This window comes from Vicia villosa, unplaced genomic scaffold (assembly GCF_029867415.1).
Source record: "Vicia villosa cultivar HV-30 ecotype Madison, WI unplaced genomic scaffold, Vvil1.0 ctg.001555F_1_1, whole genome shotgun sequence".
Lineage (NCBI taxonomy): Eukaryota > Viridiplantae > Streptophyta > Magnoliopsida > Fabales > Fabaceae > Vicia > Vicia villosa.
Genome location: NW_026705663.1, coordinates 471,259 through 488,104, shown reverse-complemented (window position 1 = coordinate 488,104; position 16,846 = coordinate 471,259). Strand labels below are relative to the sequence as shown.

The 16,846-nt window shown below is 33.2% G+C and overlaps 1 protein-coding gene and 2 non-coding genes across 5 annotated transcripts; all 3 read right to left on the bottom strand.

The window, feature by feature from the left end:
* TRNAA-AGC (transfer RNA alanine (anticodon AGC)) lies at positions 1–73 on the bottom strand. Its single transcript has one exon. It is a non-coding gene; the product is annotated as a tRNA-Ala (tRNA).
* A 7,457-nt stretch (positions 74–7,530) lies between these two features.
* On the bottom strand, positions 7,531–15,502 carry LOC131635816 (sugar transport protein 10-like). Of its 3 annotated transcripts, XM_058906462.1 has the most exons (7): positions 15,202–15,502; positions 14,527–14,657; positions 12,578–12,689; positions 12,051–12,198; positions 8,882–9,384; positions 8,152–8,775; positions 7,531–8,047 (listed from the first exon to the last, which is right to left on the bottom strand). In XM_058906462.1, exons 5-7 carry the CDS (start codon positions 9,338–9,340, stop codon positions 7,592–7,594), a joined length of 1,539 nt encoding a protein of 512 aa, XP_058762445.1. In that variant the 5' UTR covers positions 9,341–9,384; positions 12,051–12,198; positions 12,578–12,689; positions 14,527–14,657; positions 15,202–15,502; the 3' UTR covers positions 7,531–7,591. The 3 variants fall into 3 exon arrangements, with proteins under 3 accessions (XP_058762445.1, XP_058762443.1, XP_058762446.1); XM_058906460.1 differs by having other exon boundaries at positions 14,527–15,502; XM_058906463.1 differs by having other exon boundaries at positions 12,588–12,689; positions 14,527–15,502.
* Positions 15,248–15,320, bottom strand: TRNAA-AGC (transfer RNA alanine (anticodon AGC)). The gene has a single exon. It is a non-coding gene; the product is annotated as a tRNA-Ala (tRNA).
* Positions 15,503–16,846: the final 1,344 nt, after the last annotated feature.

Below are 16,846 nucleotides of genomic sequence, written 5' to 3'. Positions count from 1 at the left end.
TGGAGATGCGGGGTATCGATCCCCGTACCTCTCGCATGCTAAGCGAGCGCTCTACCATCTGAGCTACATCCCCATCTGAAATAGCGAGGCTAGAATTTGTTTAAAGATGAAGTTGAGAGGAAATACACCATTGGTGGCATCCAATTTCTTGGTGGCAAGGAACAATTGCTCTATCTACTATATATGAAAAATATATTTAAGCAGCTAGTGCAGTACACGACTATTTTGATAGTTATAAAATGAATGAGTAGTAGTTCTATCTTCTTTGATAGTTATATTTTGCTAATATCCCTATTTTACATTTTAGTGCAAAATATAATAAAATCAAGCATGATTTATAATAGATGATGTTCTTGATATTAAACTTAATGACTTTGACCATCAATGCAAAAATATATTCACAAATCCCCTTGTTGCACATAAACTCATTTATTAAGAAGAAACTAAATATTCATATTATAAATGAATTAGTCACAGACTCGTGCTGTCGCCCGGATGTATTATTTGTGGTATAATATTTTTTGAACTATACGAAAAAATGTGAAGTAAAAAAATTTGGTCAAATTGCATATATAAAATGGAAATTAACCGTTAAATTTTTTTTACTAATAAGATATTAGTAGTATGAAAATTAGGTTCGAAGTTAAAACAATGATCCGCAAAAAAGGTTTATGATAGGTCAAGAACACAATCGCAACATAGGCCCAACTATTGAGGACGATAAACCTCAACAAACTTAACAAATATAAAATTTTATATATAAATGCAAAATTTGAAATGATTTACTTTTTTTTAAATGAATAATAATTATATAGATTTAATTATATTAAATAATCATATACAAAGAAGAAATAATATAATTAGGAGATGGAGAAAAAATAAATATTTTGTCTCTTGAATTAAAATAATGATTAATTAAATTAAAATAAATATTGTCTTGTTAGTGACTCGTGAGATAAATACATTTTTAATGTTATTAAAATTTTTAAAAAAAATACATTATACTATCATGCAATTGATATGGTATAAAATTATTTAAATACAAATAAATTTAAAATGAATTACTTAATTATAGTATATAATTATACAAGGAAAAAAAATGATCCATGAGACAGAAAGAGAATAAAAAGAATTTTAACATTTAAAAAAATAAATAAAACATGTATTATGTTGATAGTGACCTGTAAAATACAATCTAATAACATGTAAATTTATTTAATATTGTATAAAATATATTTAAAAACATGTAAATTTAAAATGAATAATAATCATAAAATTCAACTATATTGTAGAAAGTGTGTGGACCAATGAAAGTGGAACACTTGGTGCAAAAGATAAAAATGTGAAGGGTTATTTTGTTAGTTACCAAAATATTCAATTTTCAGTATAAATTATTTTCAAGGGAAGGGCAATTTAGGGAGTTTGGTCAATCTCTTAGTATATGTTAGATAGTATATTAGTATATGTTAGATAGTATATGAGGTTTAAACAATTTTTTTGCCTAGGCTACTATGTACATCTTTTATCGTATCTTTTGAACATACACGTATGTCGGAGCATATAATCATATAATTGATGAACAATGGGATTTAGGGCTTGTGGAGAAGCAGAGAGTGAGAGATAATAGAGAATTAGAGAGAGTAATTTAGGGTAAGAGTGACAATTTTTATTAATTTTTATCTAGAATGCCTCCAAGACATTTATACATATGTTGCACAACAATAGGGGACCTAAAATAACTCATTAAACAACCAAAAACAAAAACTCAAGCGCGTAACCGGTTAATACATATGGTTAACCGGTTACACAGACAGGTAGAAAATATCTCATGTCAAGTGTAACCGGTTAATGCATATGGTTAGCTAGTTACAATAACTCAAAACCAGCTTTTTCAGGCTCCAGAAGTGATTATTCTCCAACAGTAACCGGTAACACCATCGTGTTAACCGATTACAACACTTGAGTTATTAGGATTTCATCCAACACACCGCCTTAATTCAAGTTCTTCATCTCCATGCTCATCTTCAACCTCTTAAACACATCATTTGTGACTACCTTAGTAACAAATCAACAACTTGTTCCTCACTTCTACAATATCTCAATCATAACTTGTCTTCATCAACAAGCTCCCTCAAGTAATAACCTTATCTCAATGTGCATGCTCCTCTCATGTGCAATTCGGTTCTTAACAAGATTAATGGATGAAAAATTATCAACCAAGAGTGTGACAACCTCATGCCTATTGATCCATGCTCTTCCAATAGATTCATTAGCCATAGGGCTTGGCATGCACATAACAAAGCGGCAATATACTCAGCCTCACAAGACAAGAGTGAAACTACCGCTTCATTCTTTGAACACCATGAGATTGGTGCTCATTATAACATAAATATGTATGCAGTTGTAAATTTACGATCATCTGTATCTCTGCACCAATTAGAATCGGTAAAACCGAGAAAATTACATTTTCTGCTTGTATCTGCTGCGAGAAAGAGAATTTTGTAGCCAAGATACCCTTTGACGTATATTATAAGGATTCTCTTGATTGCTACAAAGTGAGACACTTTTAGTCTCTCCATGAATCTACTTACAATACTGACACTAAATGCAAATCTAGCCGCGTATTATAGAAGTATGTAATGATTCAATCAACCTTCTATATTGAGTAGGATCTACATTATGTTCCTCTTCATTCTTGGACAACCACAACCTTGCTTCAGCTGGTGTAATGGTCGCATTACAATGCTCCATATCAAACCTCTTCAATATCTCAATGGCATATCTCCATTGATGAATAAGCATTCCCCTTTTCTACTTGTGGAACTCTTTGCCAAGGAAGAATGTTCTTGTTGTGTCTTCTTGTTGTATTATCTTGTTACTTCCTTTTTGAATCTTCATCTCCTTATATAGATGGAACAAAAGAGACGTTGGAAGTTAATTGCACAAGTGTCTTTGCTGAATAACCAGTTTCCATGAGAGAGATACGTTAGATTAGTACAATGAGGATCTTCATCTTCTAAGTAAACTCTTTATCCTTTGTGTATTTCTCAAGTAAGGTTGTCCATAGGATTGGAGTGGTAGACTGGAGAAATCATATCTTTCAGCCTTGAGCCCTGTACTTGTGTTTTCAGCAAGGCGCTCGAAGCTTAATTTGAATATCAGATGATGAGTCTATTTTGGCACTGAGGTCTTATTTCAAATCCATATTTTGATCCTTTGGAATATAAGTTTCATGCTTCTTATATACAAGCTAATTAAGTGGGTCAGAACCAAATTAATAACTAACTTTAATGAATATGCACATTTAATCAAACATTAGTATACCCTTTTTATTTTTTAAGTACTTTTGTTATCATCAAAATCTAAGGAGTATGAATATGAACATATTTTGTTCCAACAGTTTTAACCAGGATAACCACAAACCAAGTTGAGATTTAGAACGAGCTGATATTGAACCAAAAAAATATTTTGACTGGGATGAGCTTATAAACCAAAAAGGCGACTTAGAATCTTAATCCCCAATACCAAATATTTTAATCATGTTTAGCTTTTAACCCAAATACACAATTCCTTATGGATAAAATATTCAACCAAGATAAAATAATCCTTGGTTAATTTAGAACAATTCCCTTTCGATAATTACAAAATGTCTCACTAAACAAAAGAACTTTTTCGAAACGCTACAACTAAATTTAAGTGAGAGAAAGTAAAGGAACAAAAATTTAGAGTGAGTGCAGAGTGAGATATGAAGGCTCGTGTTTCTGGATGTGTAAATGTAAAAGGAAGGACCTCTATTTATGGGCTAAAGGGCGGCACAAAAAAAGAAAATTTCTTGGGCAAAATTTAATGTGCCAGTTGATTGGCACATTTGCTCCAATTGATTTGAAGGCCTCAAAAAAAAACGTTTAAGATGTCTAAAAATAAAGGATATAAAGTCATTGTAGTTCATTAATAAATTATCCCAAACATTTAAGGACATATTTTGCACTAACCCAGTCGATTATGTATAAGTGTCAATAGATTTGACAGCACAAAATTTGTCAAAAAAACATTTAGGCAGTTCCTAATTCAACTAGCACGACTTCAAAACATTTTTATGAATAATTGTTTAAGAAAAATAAACTTTAAATCTTATTTGTGTGTGTGTGTGTGAGAGAGAGAGAGAGAGAGAGAGAGAGAGAGAGAGAGAGAGTTTGTATGTGTGTGTGTGTGTAATTTAGTTGTATAACTTTATGAAAAATCCCTTGTGTTTTTACAATATATTGTTCACTCATACGCGACATGTGTAACACCCCTTTTCTAACCCCAAATATATCATTCAATCACACAGAGTAATCATGCATAAGGAAAAGGGAGTCACATGTTATTTTCATCACAATGAAAACCTAAAACAAAATACCCAACATTCTTAATATGCAAAGATCATATTTGTAACACAAATGTAAATCTCATGCTTTCATAGATTATGCATAAACGCTTGCAGAAAACAATTGAATTGCTAATAAAATTTCAATGAATATATCCCATACTATATTCATCTACCAAATTCAAATTAACATTTAAATCCACAATCTTGGCCACATAGCCTTAAACAACATATCCGAGATCTCAAACAAAATACATCCGAATATTCAACAAAACACAGGAAATAGAAATATCCAAACGTAAGCATAAGTCTAAAGAAAATTCCCCCCAAGTGTTACATGATCAGAGCATATGACTCGCTACCTAATTCAATAACAAAACTCAGGAGCTCCTCGGCTAAATCCTTGGACAAGCTACTACTCGTCGGAACCTGCATGTTATCAACGAAGGATAACATTCAAACACAAGGGTGAGAATTCAACTTCTTATAGAAAACATAATAATGGGAAATGCAAACATAAACAAGCATACATTTTACAATTCATCACACTTCTCAGTTAAGCAATTCACCTATCATATACCAATCATCACCCCAAAACAAATCACATGTATACAAGGAAATCACATAACACACAATGTGACTCGAAATGCAACAAATGTGACTCAATGCATGTGGTACCATGTGAATCCAATGTTTCACCGCTTTCCGATTCAATGTTTAGAATCCAAGTCACGCTCCCGATCCGGACAAGATCAAAGCCAATACGCATATCTCAAATTAAGGATCACGTCTTCTACGCCTATTTCCATTCAAGGATCAACGTCTCTAACCATGTGAACCCAAGTTTCATCGCTTCCATCATAAAGCCGACCATGCTATGAATGTATGTACAAATACCAACAATTTATGTAATTAAGATTATCTCATCAATCTTAACTTACCGCATAACACCATAATCCAACTCTATGAATTATCCGCCAATTGTACACAACATTCACAACACAATTAACAATTGCAACAAGGCATAACAACCATCATATATCCAATCACCTACATCATGAATACATCTACACAAAGTGTTCCAACAACTGCTATACATCACATACTAACATAACGCACATAAGACAATTACATGTTATTTCATATAATAACGTCACAATTAATCAATCAAGTGCAATTATATCCTATACTGTCATGTAAAACATCACGATAGCTTTCTAACGCTTCAAACGGCGCATAAAACGGAGTTACAGATCAAAAGTTATGGTCTTTACAAAAATCTGCCAAAAAATGGAAATTTGCAGGTCGACGCAAGGAATGCATAGGTCGACGCATGGCTGTTTTCCATCCCTCTCGGGTTAGCGCTCGTTGACCCATGAGTCGATGCAAAGATGCTATAGGTCGACTCACAGAATCTATAGGTCGACGCATGCTGAAGGAAAATGGATTTTCTGCCGTTTTAGGCTGCTCAGGTCGACTCATGCCTCTGTGTAGGTCGACCTATGTTGCGTAAAACTCAGAAAATCACAATTTTTCTTCCCCACTCCCCTCATACAACCCCCCATTAACCCATATACATTTTATACGTCAATTGAAAGCAAATTTAGCACACATATAATGTTCCTAAACATGTTTCTAACCATGGGTCATTCTCAAAACACATTGAACATGAGCAAATCATAAAATCTCATTGTTTTATCATAAACCCTAACATTTTCCAAAACTATGAAATTGAGATATGAAGATTACACAACAACACATTACCCAATCATGTAACTATAAGAACTTGGATTCAAACCCTTACCTCTTGAATTTCTCCTTCTAACTTCAAGAAATCCACAATCCTCTTCTCTTCTCTCTTCTACTCTTTTGTCTCTTTTTTCTTCTCTACTATTCTTTCTATCTTTCTATCTAATTTAGGTTAACTCATAAAATTCTCTTCTAACTCTCATTATCTCATTGGGCTTAACCCAACCAACTACTCTTTCTAATAATTAGGCCCACCACCTATTATATTATAATTCTACTATTAACTAAAATAGTCTCAACTAATAATATTAATAATCACCCAAATCAAATAATTATCATGCTAAATAAAATAAACAATTATTAAAATATCAAATAAACTTAACTATATAAATAGCTAATAAAATTGGGATGTTACAACATGGCAAACTTTATCTTTCACACTTTGAAGCTTCAAGACTTGTAAGATAACCCAATCATATACATTTTTCTGAATTCTTCTTGGAGATGAGGCTTGAAATTTATTCAAGTAGAGTTTCATCATTGGAGATGTTTCTAGTGATCATAAAATCCTAGTTAGTTTGTCTACATCTTGAATCATATACTCCTATTAGTTGTCATGATCAAAAGCTTATGTATCATTTTATCGAGAGCTTCCTTGATTCCTTAACCTACAAAATATGATTCCACACTATTTTGTTGAGATTTAAGATGAACCTAATTTTTTCATAGGATTGAGAAAGGTAGGCTCACTAGGCACACCACCAATCTCTGCCTAGCGCACCTACTTTCTTTCTTGTTACGTAATACTAGTTGTCATGCAACTTTCCCTAGCCTTCCTAGCTTGCTAGATGTGCCGCCCATCTTTGACTAGCGCACTGACCCTTCCTTTACTAAGAAGTAATTTATCCTTGAAGTTTTCTCTCACTTGTGCTTGCTTAGCAGGCAGGCCCAAGGACCTGGCCTAACAAGCCTTGCTTGTAGAAACGGATTTTGACAAGCTCTTTGTGTGTTGTTTTGTGTTTTATTAGTCCTTTTACGTATTTTATTTAATGTGCAAGTAAAAAGTCCAAACAGATGTTTTATCACTTATCATTAATAAATCATAAATTTTCTAACGATTATTTATAAAATAAATTAATAAATAACTATGTATTTTACGTGATTTTGGGAGGTATTAGTAATATCCTTCTACTAATACAAATTCACAAGATTAAAAACTTTACATTATTAAAGAGGCTATGATTGCTTTCTTTTGTGCCATTAAAAAATTTATAATTAAAGTGTTAAATTAAGAAGAATCGACTTTATCAAAAATTATAAGCATATTATATTAGAGCAGCAATATATTATTCCTAAATTAATACAAATATTTTTAAAAAAAAAATCTTAAATACAAGATGACTATAACAACATCAGATAGAATTAGCTGAAATTATTATATATATTGTCTAGGCCCCGATTTTTCTAATATTGAAATCAAGCAACGAGCTTATGGTCATGATCAACATCAACATCAACATCTGAAACAAACTTTGTCCAAAACCAATGAGACTTCCACACTTTATTCATTTCTTCAATTGGGACATTATTTGTCTCGGGAAAAAACAGGAAGATGAAAACTGTCATTATAAGCACAAAGCCAGCAAAGAAGAAGAAAAGTCCAAACTTCAAGTGACAAAGCATAGCTAGAAAAACTTGAGCAATGACAAAGGTGAACAACATGTTCACAGCAACATTGGTTGCCTGACCTGCAGAGCGAACCTCGAGAGAGCATATTTCACTAGGAACTAACCATCCCAATGGACCCCAAGACCATGCAAATGCGGCAACATACGCGCATATGAAGAACAAAAGACGATCGGCTTCATAACCATTAATTGAGCCTTCACCGCTAACTCCAAACTTAATAGCAATCATGCTTCCAACAACAATCTACAATTAATAACCATAACATTTATATCAAGTATTCTTGAAAATCTGATTAACTTGAATGGAAAATATAAATAATTAATTATTAGTTAAGTTGCAATAATCACCTGACAAATAAACATTTGGACACCACCTTGAAGAAACAAAATCTTTCTTCCAAACTTGTCCACAATGAAGATGGAAACAAAAGTAGCAAGAACATTGACACCTCCGCTAATTACTGCGGATATGAGGGAAGCCTCGCTTCCAAAGCCCAATGTTTTGAAAAGGACAGGGGCATAAAACATGATAACATTGATGCCAGTGAGTTGTTGAAAGAACGGAATGAGAGAGCAAAATGTTAGTTGAGGTCTGTATCTCAATTGAGTAATATTCTTCCATGGATGTTCCACCTTTTTGGCTTCCTCGCTAGCATCAATTAGATCTTGAAACTCCTCATCGACATTATCAATGCCACGAATCTTTTGCAACATTTTCTTAGCTCCTTCTTTTTTACCCCTTTCAATCATAGAGTTTGGTGTGTCGCCTAAGAAAAAAGATCCTATACACAACAAAATTGCAGGGACAGCTCCGACACCCAAAGAAATTCTCCATCCACTCTCAAGATTAGAAGTAAAGTAGTTAATAATGTTTGCCCCTAGGATTCCAATAGTGATCATCATTTGGAAGCCCATGTTGAGTGCACCTCTAATCTTTGCTGGAGCCATTTCAGACAAATACACTGGAACTGACTGTTTATGAGTAACAAAAAGTTATATGCAACTAAACTTGCAATATTCTTGATTGTTGATACATAAAAACATAAAAAAAAAATGTAAAAATGATACGAAGTTTTACCTGATTACAATATCCTACACCAAAACCAAGTAATATACGACCAATGATAAGCATTTCTATATTGACAGCAAAACCATTGAGCAATGCACCAATAAGAAAAAACAAGCCACCCGTAAACATTGAGGCCTTGCGTCCTAACATCCTTGTAGTTGTGGAAGCAAAGAAAGAAGCTATTAAAGCTGCAAGATATAAGGAAGATGTGAACAAAGTAAGGAGCTCGTTATCAAATTTGCAATACATGCTCTCGTGTCCAGATTCATCTTTCATTTGTTTGTAAACACCGGGGAAGAACTTAACCAAGAATGGTTCCATGGAAGTCACTCCTCCTGTAATACCAAGATCATAACCAAAAAGTAGACCTCCCATGGCCGCCACCAAACATGTGACCAAAACAAACATTGTAACCTTTCCCTCATATTGCTTTCCATTTTTTGAAGCAACTAAAACTCCACCCGCCATCGTTTGAATTTGTGTATTTAAAGACTTGTGCTCAATTTCTTTCTCTACACATATTAGATGTTAAAATTTATGATTATTTTATAGTGCAAGTAATTTCTAACAAGATGACAGGAAGTTGTAACGAACATACAAGTTTTTCGACAATACATATCAATTTAGTATTTTTTATTGTTAGCATCCTCGTAAATTGTTAAGTTATGAGCATTATTTTGTTAGATTTGGTGTCAATACACTATTATAAGGATTTTAGATTAAAGATAATTCTTGTATTGAATTATCAACGTAATGATATGATAAACATCGTTAAATAAATCTCAACTGACACACTGTTATTCTATTTATAGTATAATGGAACAAGTAATTGAAAATTTAGTTGAATCCCATTTTATTACAAAAATAAATTATCATTAAGTTTTTAAAATTATTTTAATGTCAATTAGTTTACTATCTCTTAATTTATTTTTTTTAATTTAATGTTTTTGAATTAATTATCAAATATACAACCACTATATATATATATATATATATATATATATATATATATATATATACACACACACACACACATACACATATATACATAATACACACATATATACACATATATATACACACACACATATATATATATATATATATATATATATATATATATATATATATATATATATATATATATATATATATATATATATATATATATAATGAAAAAATAGAATTAAATTGACATATTATTAATTTCAAATATAATTGATACTAAAAATATTTCACGACTATTATTCGGGACCATTTGTTTCAGTTTTTAAAAATTATTTTTTAGTATTATAAATTTTGTAAAAAATTTACAAAAAACCTTTAATAAAAAATTAACTTGAATACTGATCGGGTATGACTTCGAAATTCAATACAAGGAGGGGAAGGATAACAGGGTGGCTGATGCCCTGTCCAAGGTGATGAATATGACGGCTGTCTCGGTGATAAGCACAGCAGAATGGAAGTAAATCGAGGAGGAAACAGCTCAGAATCCACAGCGTAAAACCATAATGCAGGAGCTGGTGTAAAGGGAGTAGCGAATGTTTTCTTTTGGAAGCATATAGAGGAATTTATGCGGCAGTGTGATGTTTGTCAACAAAACAAATATCAAGCATTGAAACCCGCAGGGTTGTTGCAACCAATCCCAGTGTCAGTTCAGATTTGGGAGGATATAATGATGGGTTTTATTGGAGGACTATCAAAATCCAAAGGGAAGGACACTATAATGGTGGTGGTTGATAGACTGTCCAAAGGAGCTCATTTCAGGGCCTTGAGTCACCCTTATACAGTAAGGAGTAAGGACAGTAGCTGAGATGTTCATCAATGAAGTGGTAAAATTACACGGGTTTCCAACTTCATCTCTGACCGAGACCGGATGCTCACGAGTCTTTTTTGGCGTGCGTTGTTCACTTTATCAAGGACTAAACTGAAGTTCAGCTCGGCTTATCATCCACAAACGGATGGGCACTCGGAAGTAACAAACAGAAAGTAGGAGACGTGTTTGAGGTGTTTTGCGAATGGACAACCGAAACAGTGTGTGGTTAGCAAGGGCTGAATTTTGGTTCATTTCGTCTTACAATGCTTCAAATGGCATGAACCCGTTTAAGGCAATGTATGGGAGGGAGGCACCATCAGTGATCAAATACCCTCGGGAGGGGTGAGAGTTGAAGGGGTGATGAACTCCTAGGGGAGCATGATGTTGTATTGGAAAACTTAAAGGAGCAGTTGAGTAGAGCACATGATAGGATGAAACAGTGGGCAGATAAGAAGAGGGATAGGTGACCTATGAGCTGAGGGCTAAGGTATACTTGAAGGCACAACCTTATAGGTTCAAGTCCTTAACTAATCGACCCAATGAGACACTAAGCCCATGATTTTACGGACCATTTGAAGTTATTGACAACATTGGCAGTGTAGCCTATAAATTGGCATTATCCTTCAATTCTAAAATACACTCGGTGTTCCGCATGTCTCAGCTGAAGAGAAGAGGTGGCGGCCTAATTAACTTGACAAGTGGTTAGTCTAACTAACTTCTAACTAACTTGACAAGTGGCTAAGAGGAAATGCAACTAAATTGACAGGTGGCAGCCTAGGAGTGGTGGGGATTGAGAGAATCAGGGAAGAGAATGTGAATATGATAGAATTGAGGAGGAGGGGAAAAGGGGTTGGTTAAATGAAATAAAAACTGGGACTGAGAAGTGAGAGCAATTCACAACTCAATAGGGGATATTTTCACAGGGAGAGTATCATTCAGTTAGCATTTACTTTTCTAAAACTGTAGAGAGAATCTTTTTCATCCACTGAACTGCATTTCCTTCAATTAATACAGTTCCAAAAGGTTTCTCTTCTGTGATTCATGGTCATTCATGCTAGCTATTTCATCCTAATTCTTCAATTCTTGGTTCTGGTCCTATTAGAGTAAAACAAAAAGGAAAGAAAATCTCTAATATAGCTACTAATCAGCATAAGAACTTTATTATAAAAAACAGATGACAAAGGGAATAAAAGTTCCATAAGTAATCATTCCCTTGTGTTTCATAACATTAAAATAAACATATTGGAGACTGGAGTACGGCTAATATCAACAATATGACTAATTTATATATATTTGTTTTTCTGTATTCCACGAGAATCAAATTAAAACAGAAACGAAAAAAACATATACTAGACAACTGACCTCCCTAATGTCATCAATAGTGTGGGATCGTAGAGGAACATTAGCAAGTGTCTTCAAATTCAGCTTTAGCAAATCATTAACATTCAAATAACAATCACTCCTCATATTCAATTTCAATTCAGATGCCATATGACGTAAAATCCGGGTCCTGCAGATATTAAACAAAAGCATAATGTGAGTAAATTGCTTAGTAAAAGAATTAGGCACAAAACAGTTTAGTTAAGTCATAGCATAGAGTTCATCTGCTATGTTGCTCCAAACCCTTGCAAACAAAATACACATTATTTTTCAAAAGAAACTGCTTTTAAAAGTCTAAAGTTACAAGAAATATTCCGTAAAAATGCTTCCTTCCTTAATCAAAGCATGACATATTGACAAACTTCTTTCCACTCATGAAAAGAATGAGAATATCCACTTTATTTTCAAATAAAAGAACAAAGACAAATGAAACTTGCATTATGTAGCTACAAAGGAAGAAAAAAATGTTAATGTAAACAAAACCTATTAGAGGGCCAAGTAATGCTTACAGGAACCTACTATGAGCGTCAATTTTATCCTTTCCCGAGCCACTCGCACCGCCACCACCACGCCCTCTTGTTCTTTCTCTATCATTTCTTGTATCAAAAGCCCTTGCCAGAACTGCCCACAAAATATCGAAAAGCATAAAACTCTCAGCTTGACTCTTGTAATGGAAGCTACTGATAAGTGATAAGTCAATAACTGATAATCAACACAAGTAAAAGCAATCAATTTCACAAACTTATCCATAGTACTGGCAAAGGCGACTTTGAGTGACATTGTTACGGACAATTCGGCTATTGACGACTTTCATTGGAAACTAACTACTAATGGTTGTTTTTCGGTAGCTAGTGTGTCCAACTTGGTGTCAAATGCAAAGGATTTAGCTTGGCCAACTTCTTCTATCAAATTGTTGGATGTCATTTGGAAGCTTAACATACCGAAAAAGATTAAGATTTTCGGTTGAAATTTTTTATCAATAGACTTCCTCTAAAAGACCTTTTGGCCAATAGAGGTTTGTCTAATGCTACTTCTCTTGATTGCATGTTTTGTACTAATCACCCGGAAACTTTGGAACATCTCTTCTTCCAATGTTTAGTATCGAAAGCGGTTTGGGAAAGAATTTTCCTTTGGTTGGGAAATGTTGTGTTTTCTTTTGAAGAATTCAAGAACTTCGGTTGCATTCAAGACAAGGTGAAAGAAGCCAAGACTAGAGCTAAACTTAATTTAATTTGGTTAGCTTTAATTTGGAGCATATGGTTAATGAGGAACGCTATTATCTTTGATAATGCCCCTTTTAGCTACGAAGCGGTCATATCTAACATAATGTTTTACTCTTGGAGATGGATGTGTAATAGTGTTTCCGATTCTAGGCTTATTTTTTATGATTGGTATAAACTTCCTTTGAATTAGTTCAACTCTTCTTAGAGTTTTTTCGTTGTAAGGGTTGCACCCCTAGTGCGATTTCTTATATCATTGCCTATTAAAAAAAAAGAAATAAACATGAAGTTCCAATCCAATACATAGCAGTACACATAGTTAGAAACAAAAAAGAGATTAAGAATAAGAACTAGAAAGGAGTTGGTTATAAATAAGATCCCATGGTCTTGTTTATGCATATACCTTCTTCATAGTTGCAGGGACACATCCAGGAATTTCAATCTCTTTTTGATTCTTATATGTCTTAGCCACCCAACATAAACCATAAATTAATTTTTAGGGATACATAAATTTTTAGTCTTCATAAATATCTATTTTTTAGGTTTAGTCCCTATAAAAAAATTATCCTTTTTTTATAACCAAGATACGTGTACTGAATATCCACTGTCGTTTAGCAGTGACTAATCTCTGTCAAAGAACCCGTTGGACACACAAAGTGGGTTCTTCCCTCTCAACCGGATAAAATTCTATACTTTTACTTCCCACATTTTACAAGCAAACAAAAAAATAGTCCTTTTAGTTCCTGTAGAGGGACTTGAAGTAGCATGGCTTTATAGAAAGTGAAGACCAAAGACTTATAAAATTTCTATAAACACTACTAAATTAGAAAGGTTCGTGATTTACATGGGTTAGACTTAAAAGGTTCATGATTTAGTAAGAACTAATAACATATTTAACATTAATTTTTTTTCTATTTGGCACCGCCATTGAGTATTATTACCACTGCTTAAAATTCCTCCATCCATCACCGGTCCATGGTCTTTCACGAAAAACTAATCACATTCACATTTCATGTCCAACAAAATGTCAAACTCTTTCATTCACACTCCAAATTAACCAAACTCTTCAAAATTCACAAATTTTCTTACAATGATATTAGAACAACATTGACATAAAAGGCAGGCACTAATTTTCACAAAAAAACGTAAATTTAAACATGCTCGTTGATGGAAATACAGAATAGAAAACAAAAGAAACAAAGTTTGTGAGTATTGAGGAAGGGATAAAATACAATTACCTTGGAGTGGCAGAAGCAGTGTTACTATTGAATGTAGTAGAATCAGGAGCAGAAAGGGCTGAATGAAGTAGCTGAGGAAAAAGCACTTCCAAGGTATGACACTGAAGATTATAACCAAATCCTTCTAAATGCTAGACCAAATGGTGTTAACAAAAAGAGTCACATATCAATGTTTGACAGAAGAATTATTCCAGAAGCAAAATTTTGATATACTCAAAATCTTTGTGAAAAAGATGCATGCTGATCAGGTATTGTAAAGTAAAAGATGTTGATATTTTCATATTCTGTTGTGTTTGAACTGAACTAATCAAATGTATAATTTTGCAGGATTATTGTCCAGACCCAGAGAAATTCTATCATTACCCAGAGGAACGGTCTGCAATCGCAAAAACGTCCATGATCAGCAGGTGCCGATACCAATACTGTTATTCACCGTTTTTATGTTAAAAGAAAACAAATTGTGCTTAATTCACAAAGCGACAACCGCATTCAGTGTCAAAACACCTGTACGACCGAAATATAAAAAGCTTTTACGCGGCCGCGATTGCACAAAAATGTAGCTCATCAGTAGTACAAGGCAACTAAAAAAAGCAATAATCATTTCCCAGTTATCAGAAGATAGACTATGAATTAGGTTAAGGCATAAAAGGAAGGAAGAGAGGTTGAAGAACAAACCCTAGCAATCGTGATCGATGAGTAATTTTAAATCCCAAAATCAAAATGGAGATGCGGGGTATCGATCCCCGTACCTCTCGCATGCTAAGCGAGCGCTCTACCATCTGAGCTACATCCCCGTCTTGTGAAACATGCAGAGACCAGAATCACAGAGCTTGCTACATTCAGTTCCTTCCTTTGATGATTACTTTTCGTAGTAAACAAATAAAGTTCTTTAGACTGCAAAAACGAGGTTCGACTCAAAGAGCTTTCCTACTCAAGAGGAACAGGATGAAGATAAAGAGAGCAACGTATATGTGGCGAATGCAGAGGACATGTAAATTGTTTATGATGATTAAAATACATGTAATTCTTATTTTATTAGTTTAATGATTATTTTATGATTATATCAAAGAATAGACAACTTACTCGACTTTTTCGGTCTCTTGGACGAGTATAGAACTCATTGATCACTAATAGGCAGATAGAGATAGAGAGGCAAACTTATTATTAAGCGCGTCAGAATGGGCGTCAACGCAAAGAAGATCTTTAAGTTTGAGAACACTTCCTCACATTTATTTGTCTACTCAAACTTTTCCTTTTTCTTTAAAGTGGTGAAGAAATTGAAAGCATATTGTCACCTGCACAATAAAAGAAATGAGCTAAGACGGTTAAGTAACGACTTCTTTAATGTTGGAAGGGTTTCTCATGTTGATGATGGTCTAACATTTATCTAGGTTCGCCTATGTATGTCTGTAGGTTAACATAAAACCAATAAAATTATTCGCGTGTACGCCAAAGGAACACTTAGCATGATTTAGGCTCATGTTATAGCTCATGACGGATTCCAAGATGTCTTTCAAATCTGCAATGTGGCTCTTCCCTGTTAGGTGAGATATGGACAATAAACGGTGTAGAGTGGGGGTGAATATGGACAATTATTACAATGGAGTCTACAACCACAATTTTATAAAGAAATTTTTTATAAAAGCTTCAAACGAAAAATTAAATTTGTTTGAATAATTATTCTTAAACTGTGATTTTAGGTATTTCATCTATTAATGAAAAAAAATAAATATTAAAATTTCAAAAAATTATTTAATTTTGAAACTATTTCAAATAAATTTTCATAAAAATCATTTTTGAAATACAACTTTTTGAAAAAAATTCCGATTTAGATTAAGTTTTGGTCTTCAATAATGTATGTTTATGTTATAGGATGTCAAAATTAGTGTTTCATTTTAGAAAAAGGGAATATAAAGAAAACTTGTAATATTTTTAAAAACGGTTTTGGAAAATCTATTTTCAAAAATACAAAGAAAAAATCTATTTTTTTTAAAAGCTGAAACAAACATGCCCTAAATATTCATATTATAAATGAATGATGTTTAAACGATATTATTTTTTCCTTGGCTACTATGTACATCTTTTAACGTATCTTTTGAACATACATGTGTGTCGGAACATATAATCGTATAATTGGTGAACTATGGGGCTTAGGGTTTATGGAGAAGTTGAAAGTGAGAGAGAATAGAGAATTAGAGAGAGTAATTGAGGGTAAGAATGAAAATTTTCATTTATCTAGAATTCCTTCAAAGCATTTATACAAATGTTACACAATAATTAGGGACCTAAAACAACTCATTAAACAACCAGAAAAAACAAA

Coding starts and splice junctions, on each gene's coding strand:
- LOC131635816 (XM_058906460.1), bottom strand. CDS start 9,340: ATGGCGGGTGGAGTTTTAGTTGCTTCAAAAAATGGAAAGCAATATGAG. Junction 8,776..8,881: donor GTGTAGGATATTGTAATCAG/GTAAAACTTCGT, acceptor ACTCATAAACAG/TCAGTTCCAGTGTATTTGTC. Junction 8,048..8,151: donor TCCAAATGTTTATTTGTCAG/GTGATTATTGCA, acceptor TATTAATTGTAG/ATTGTTGTTGGAAGCATGAT.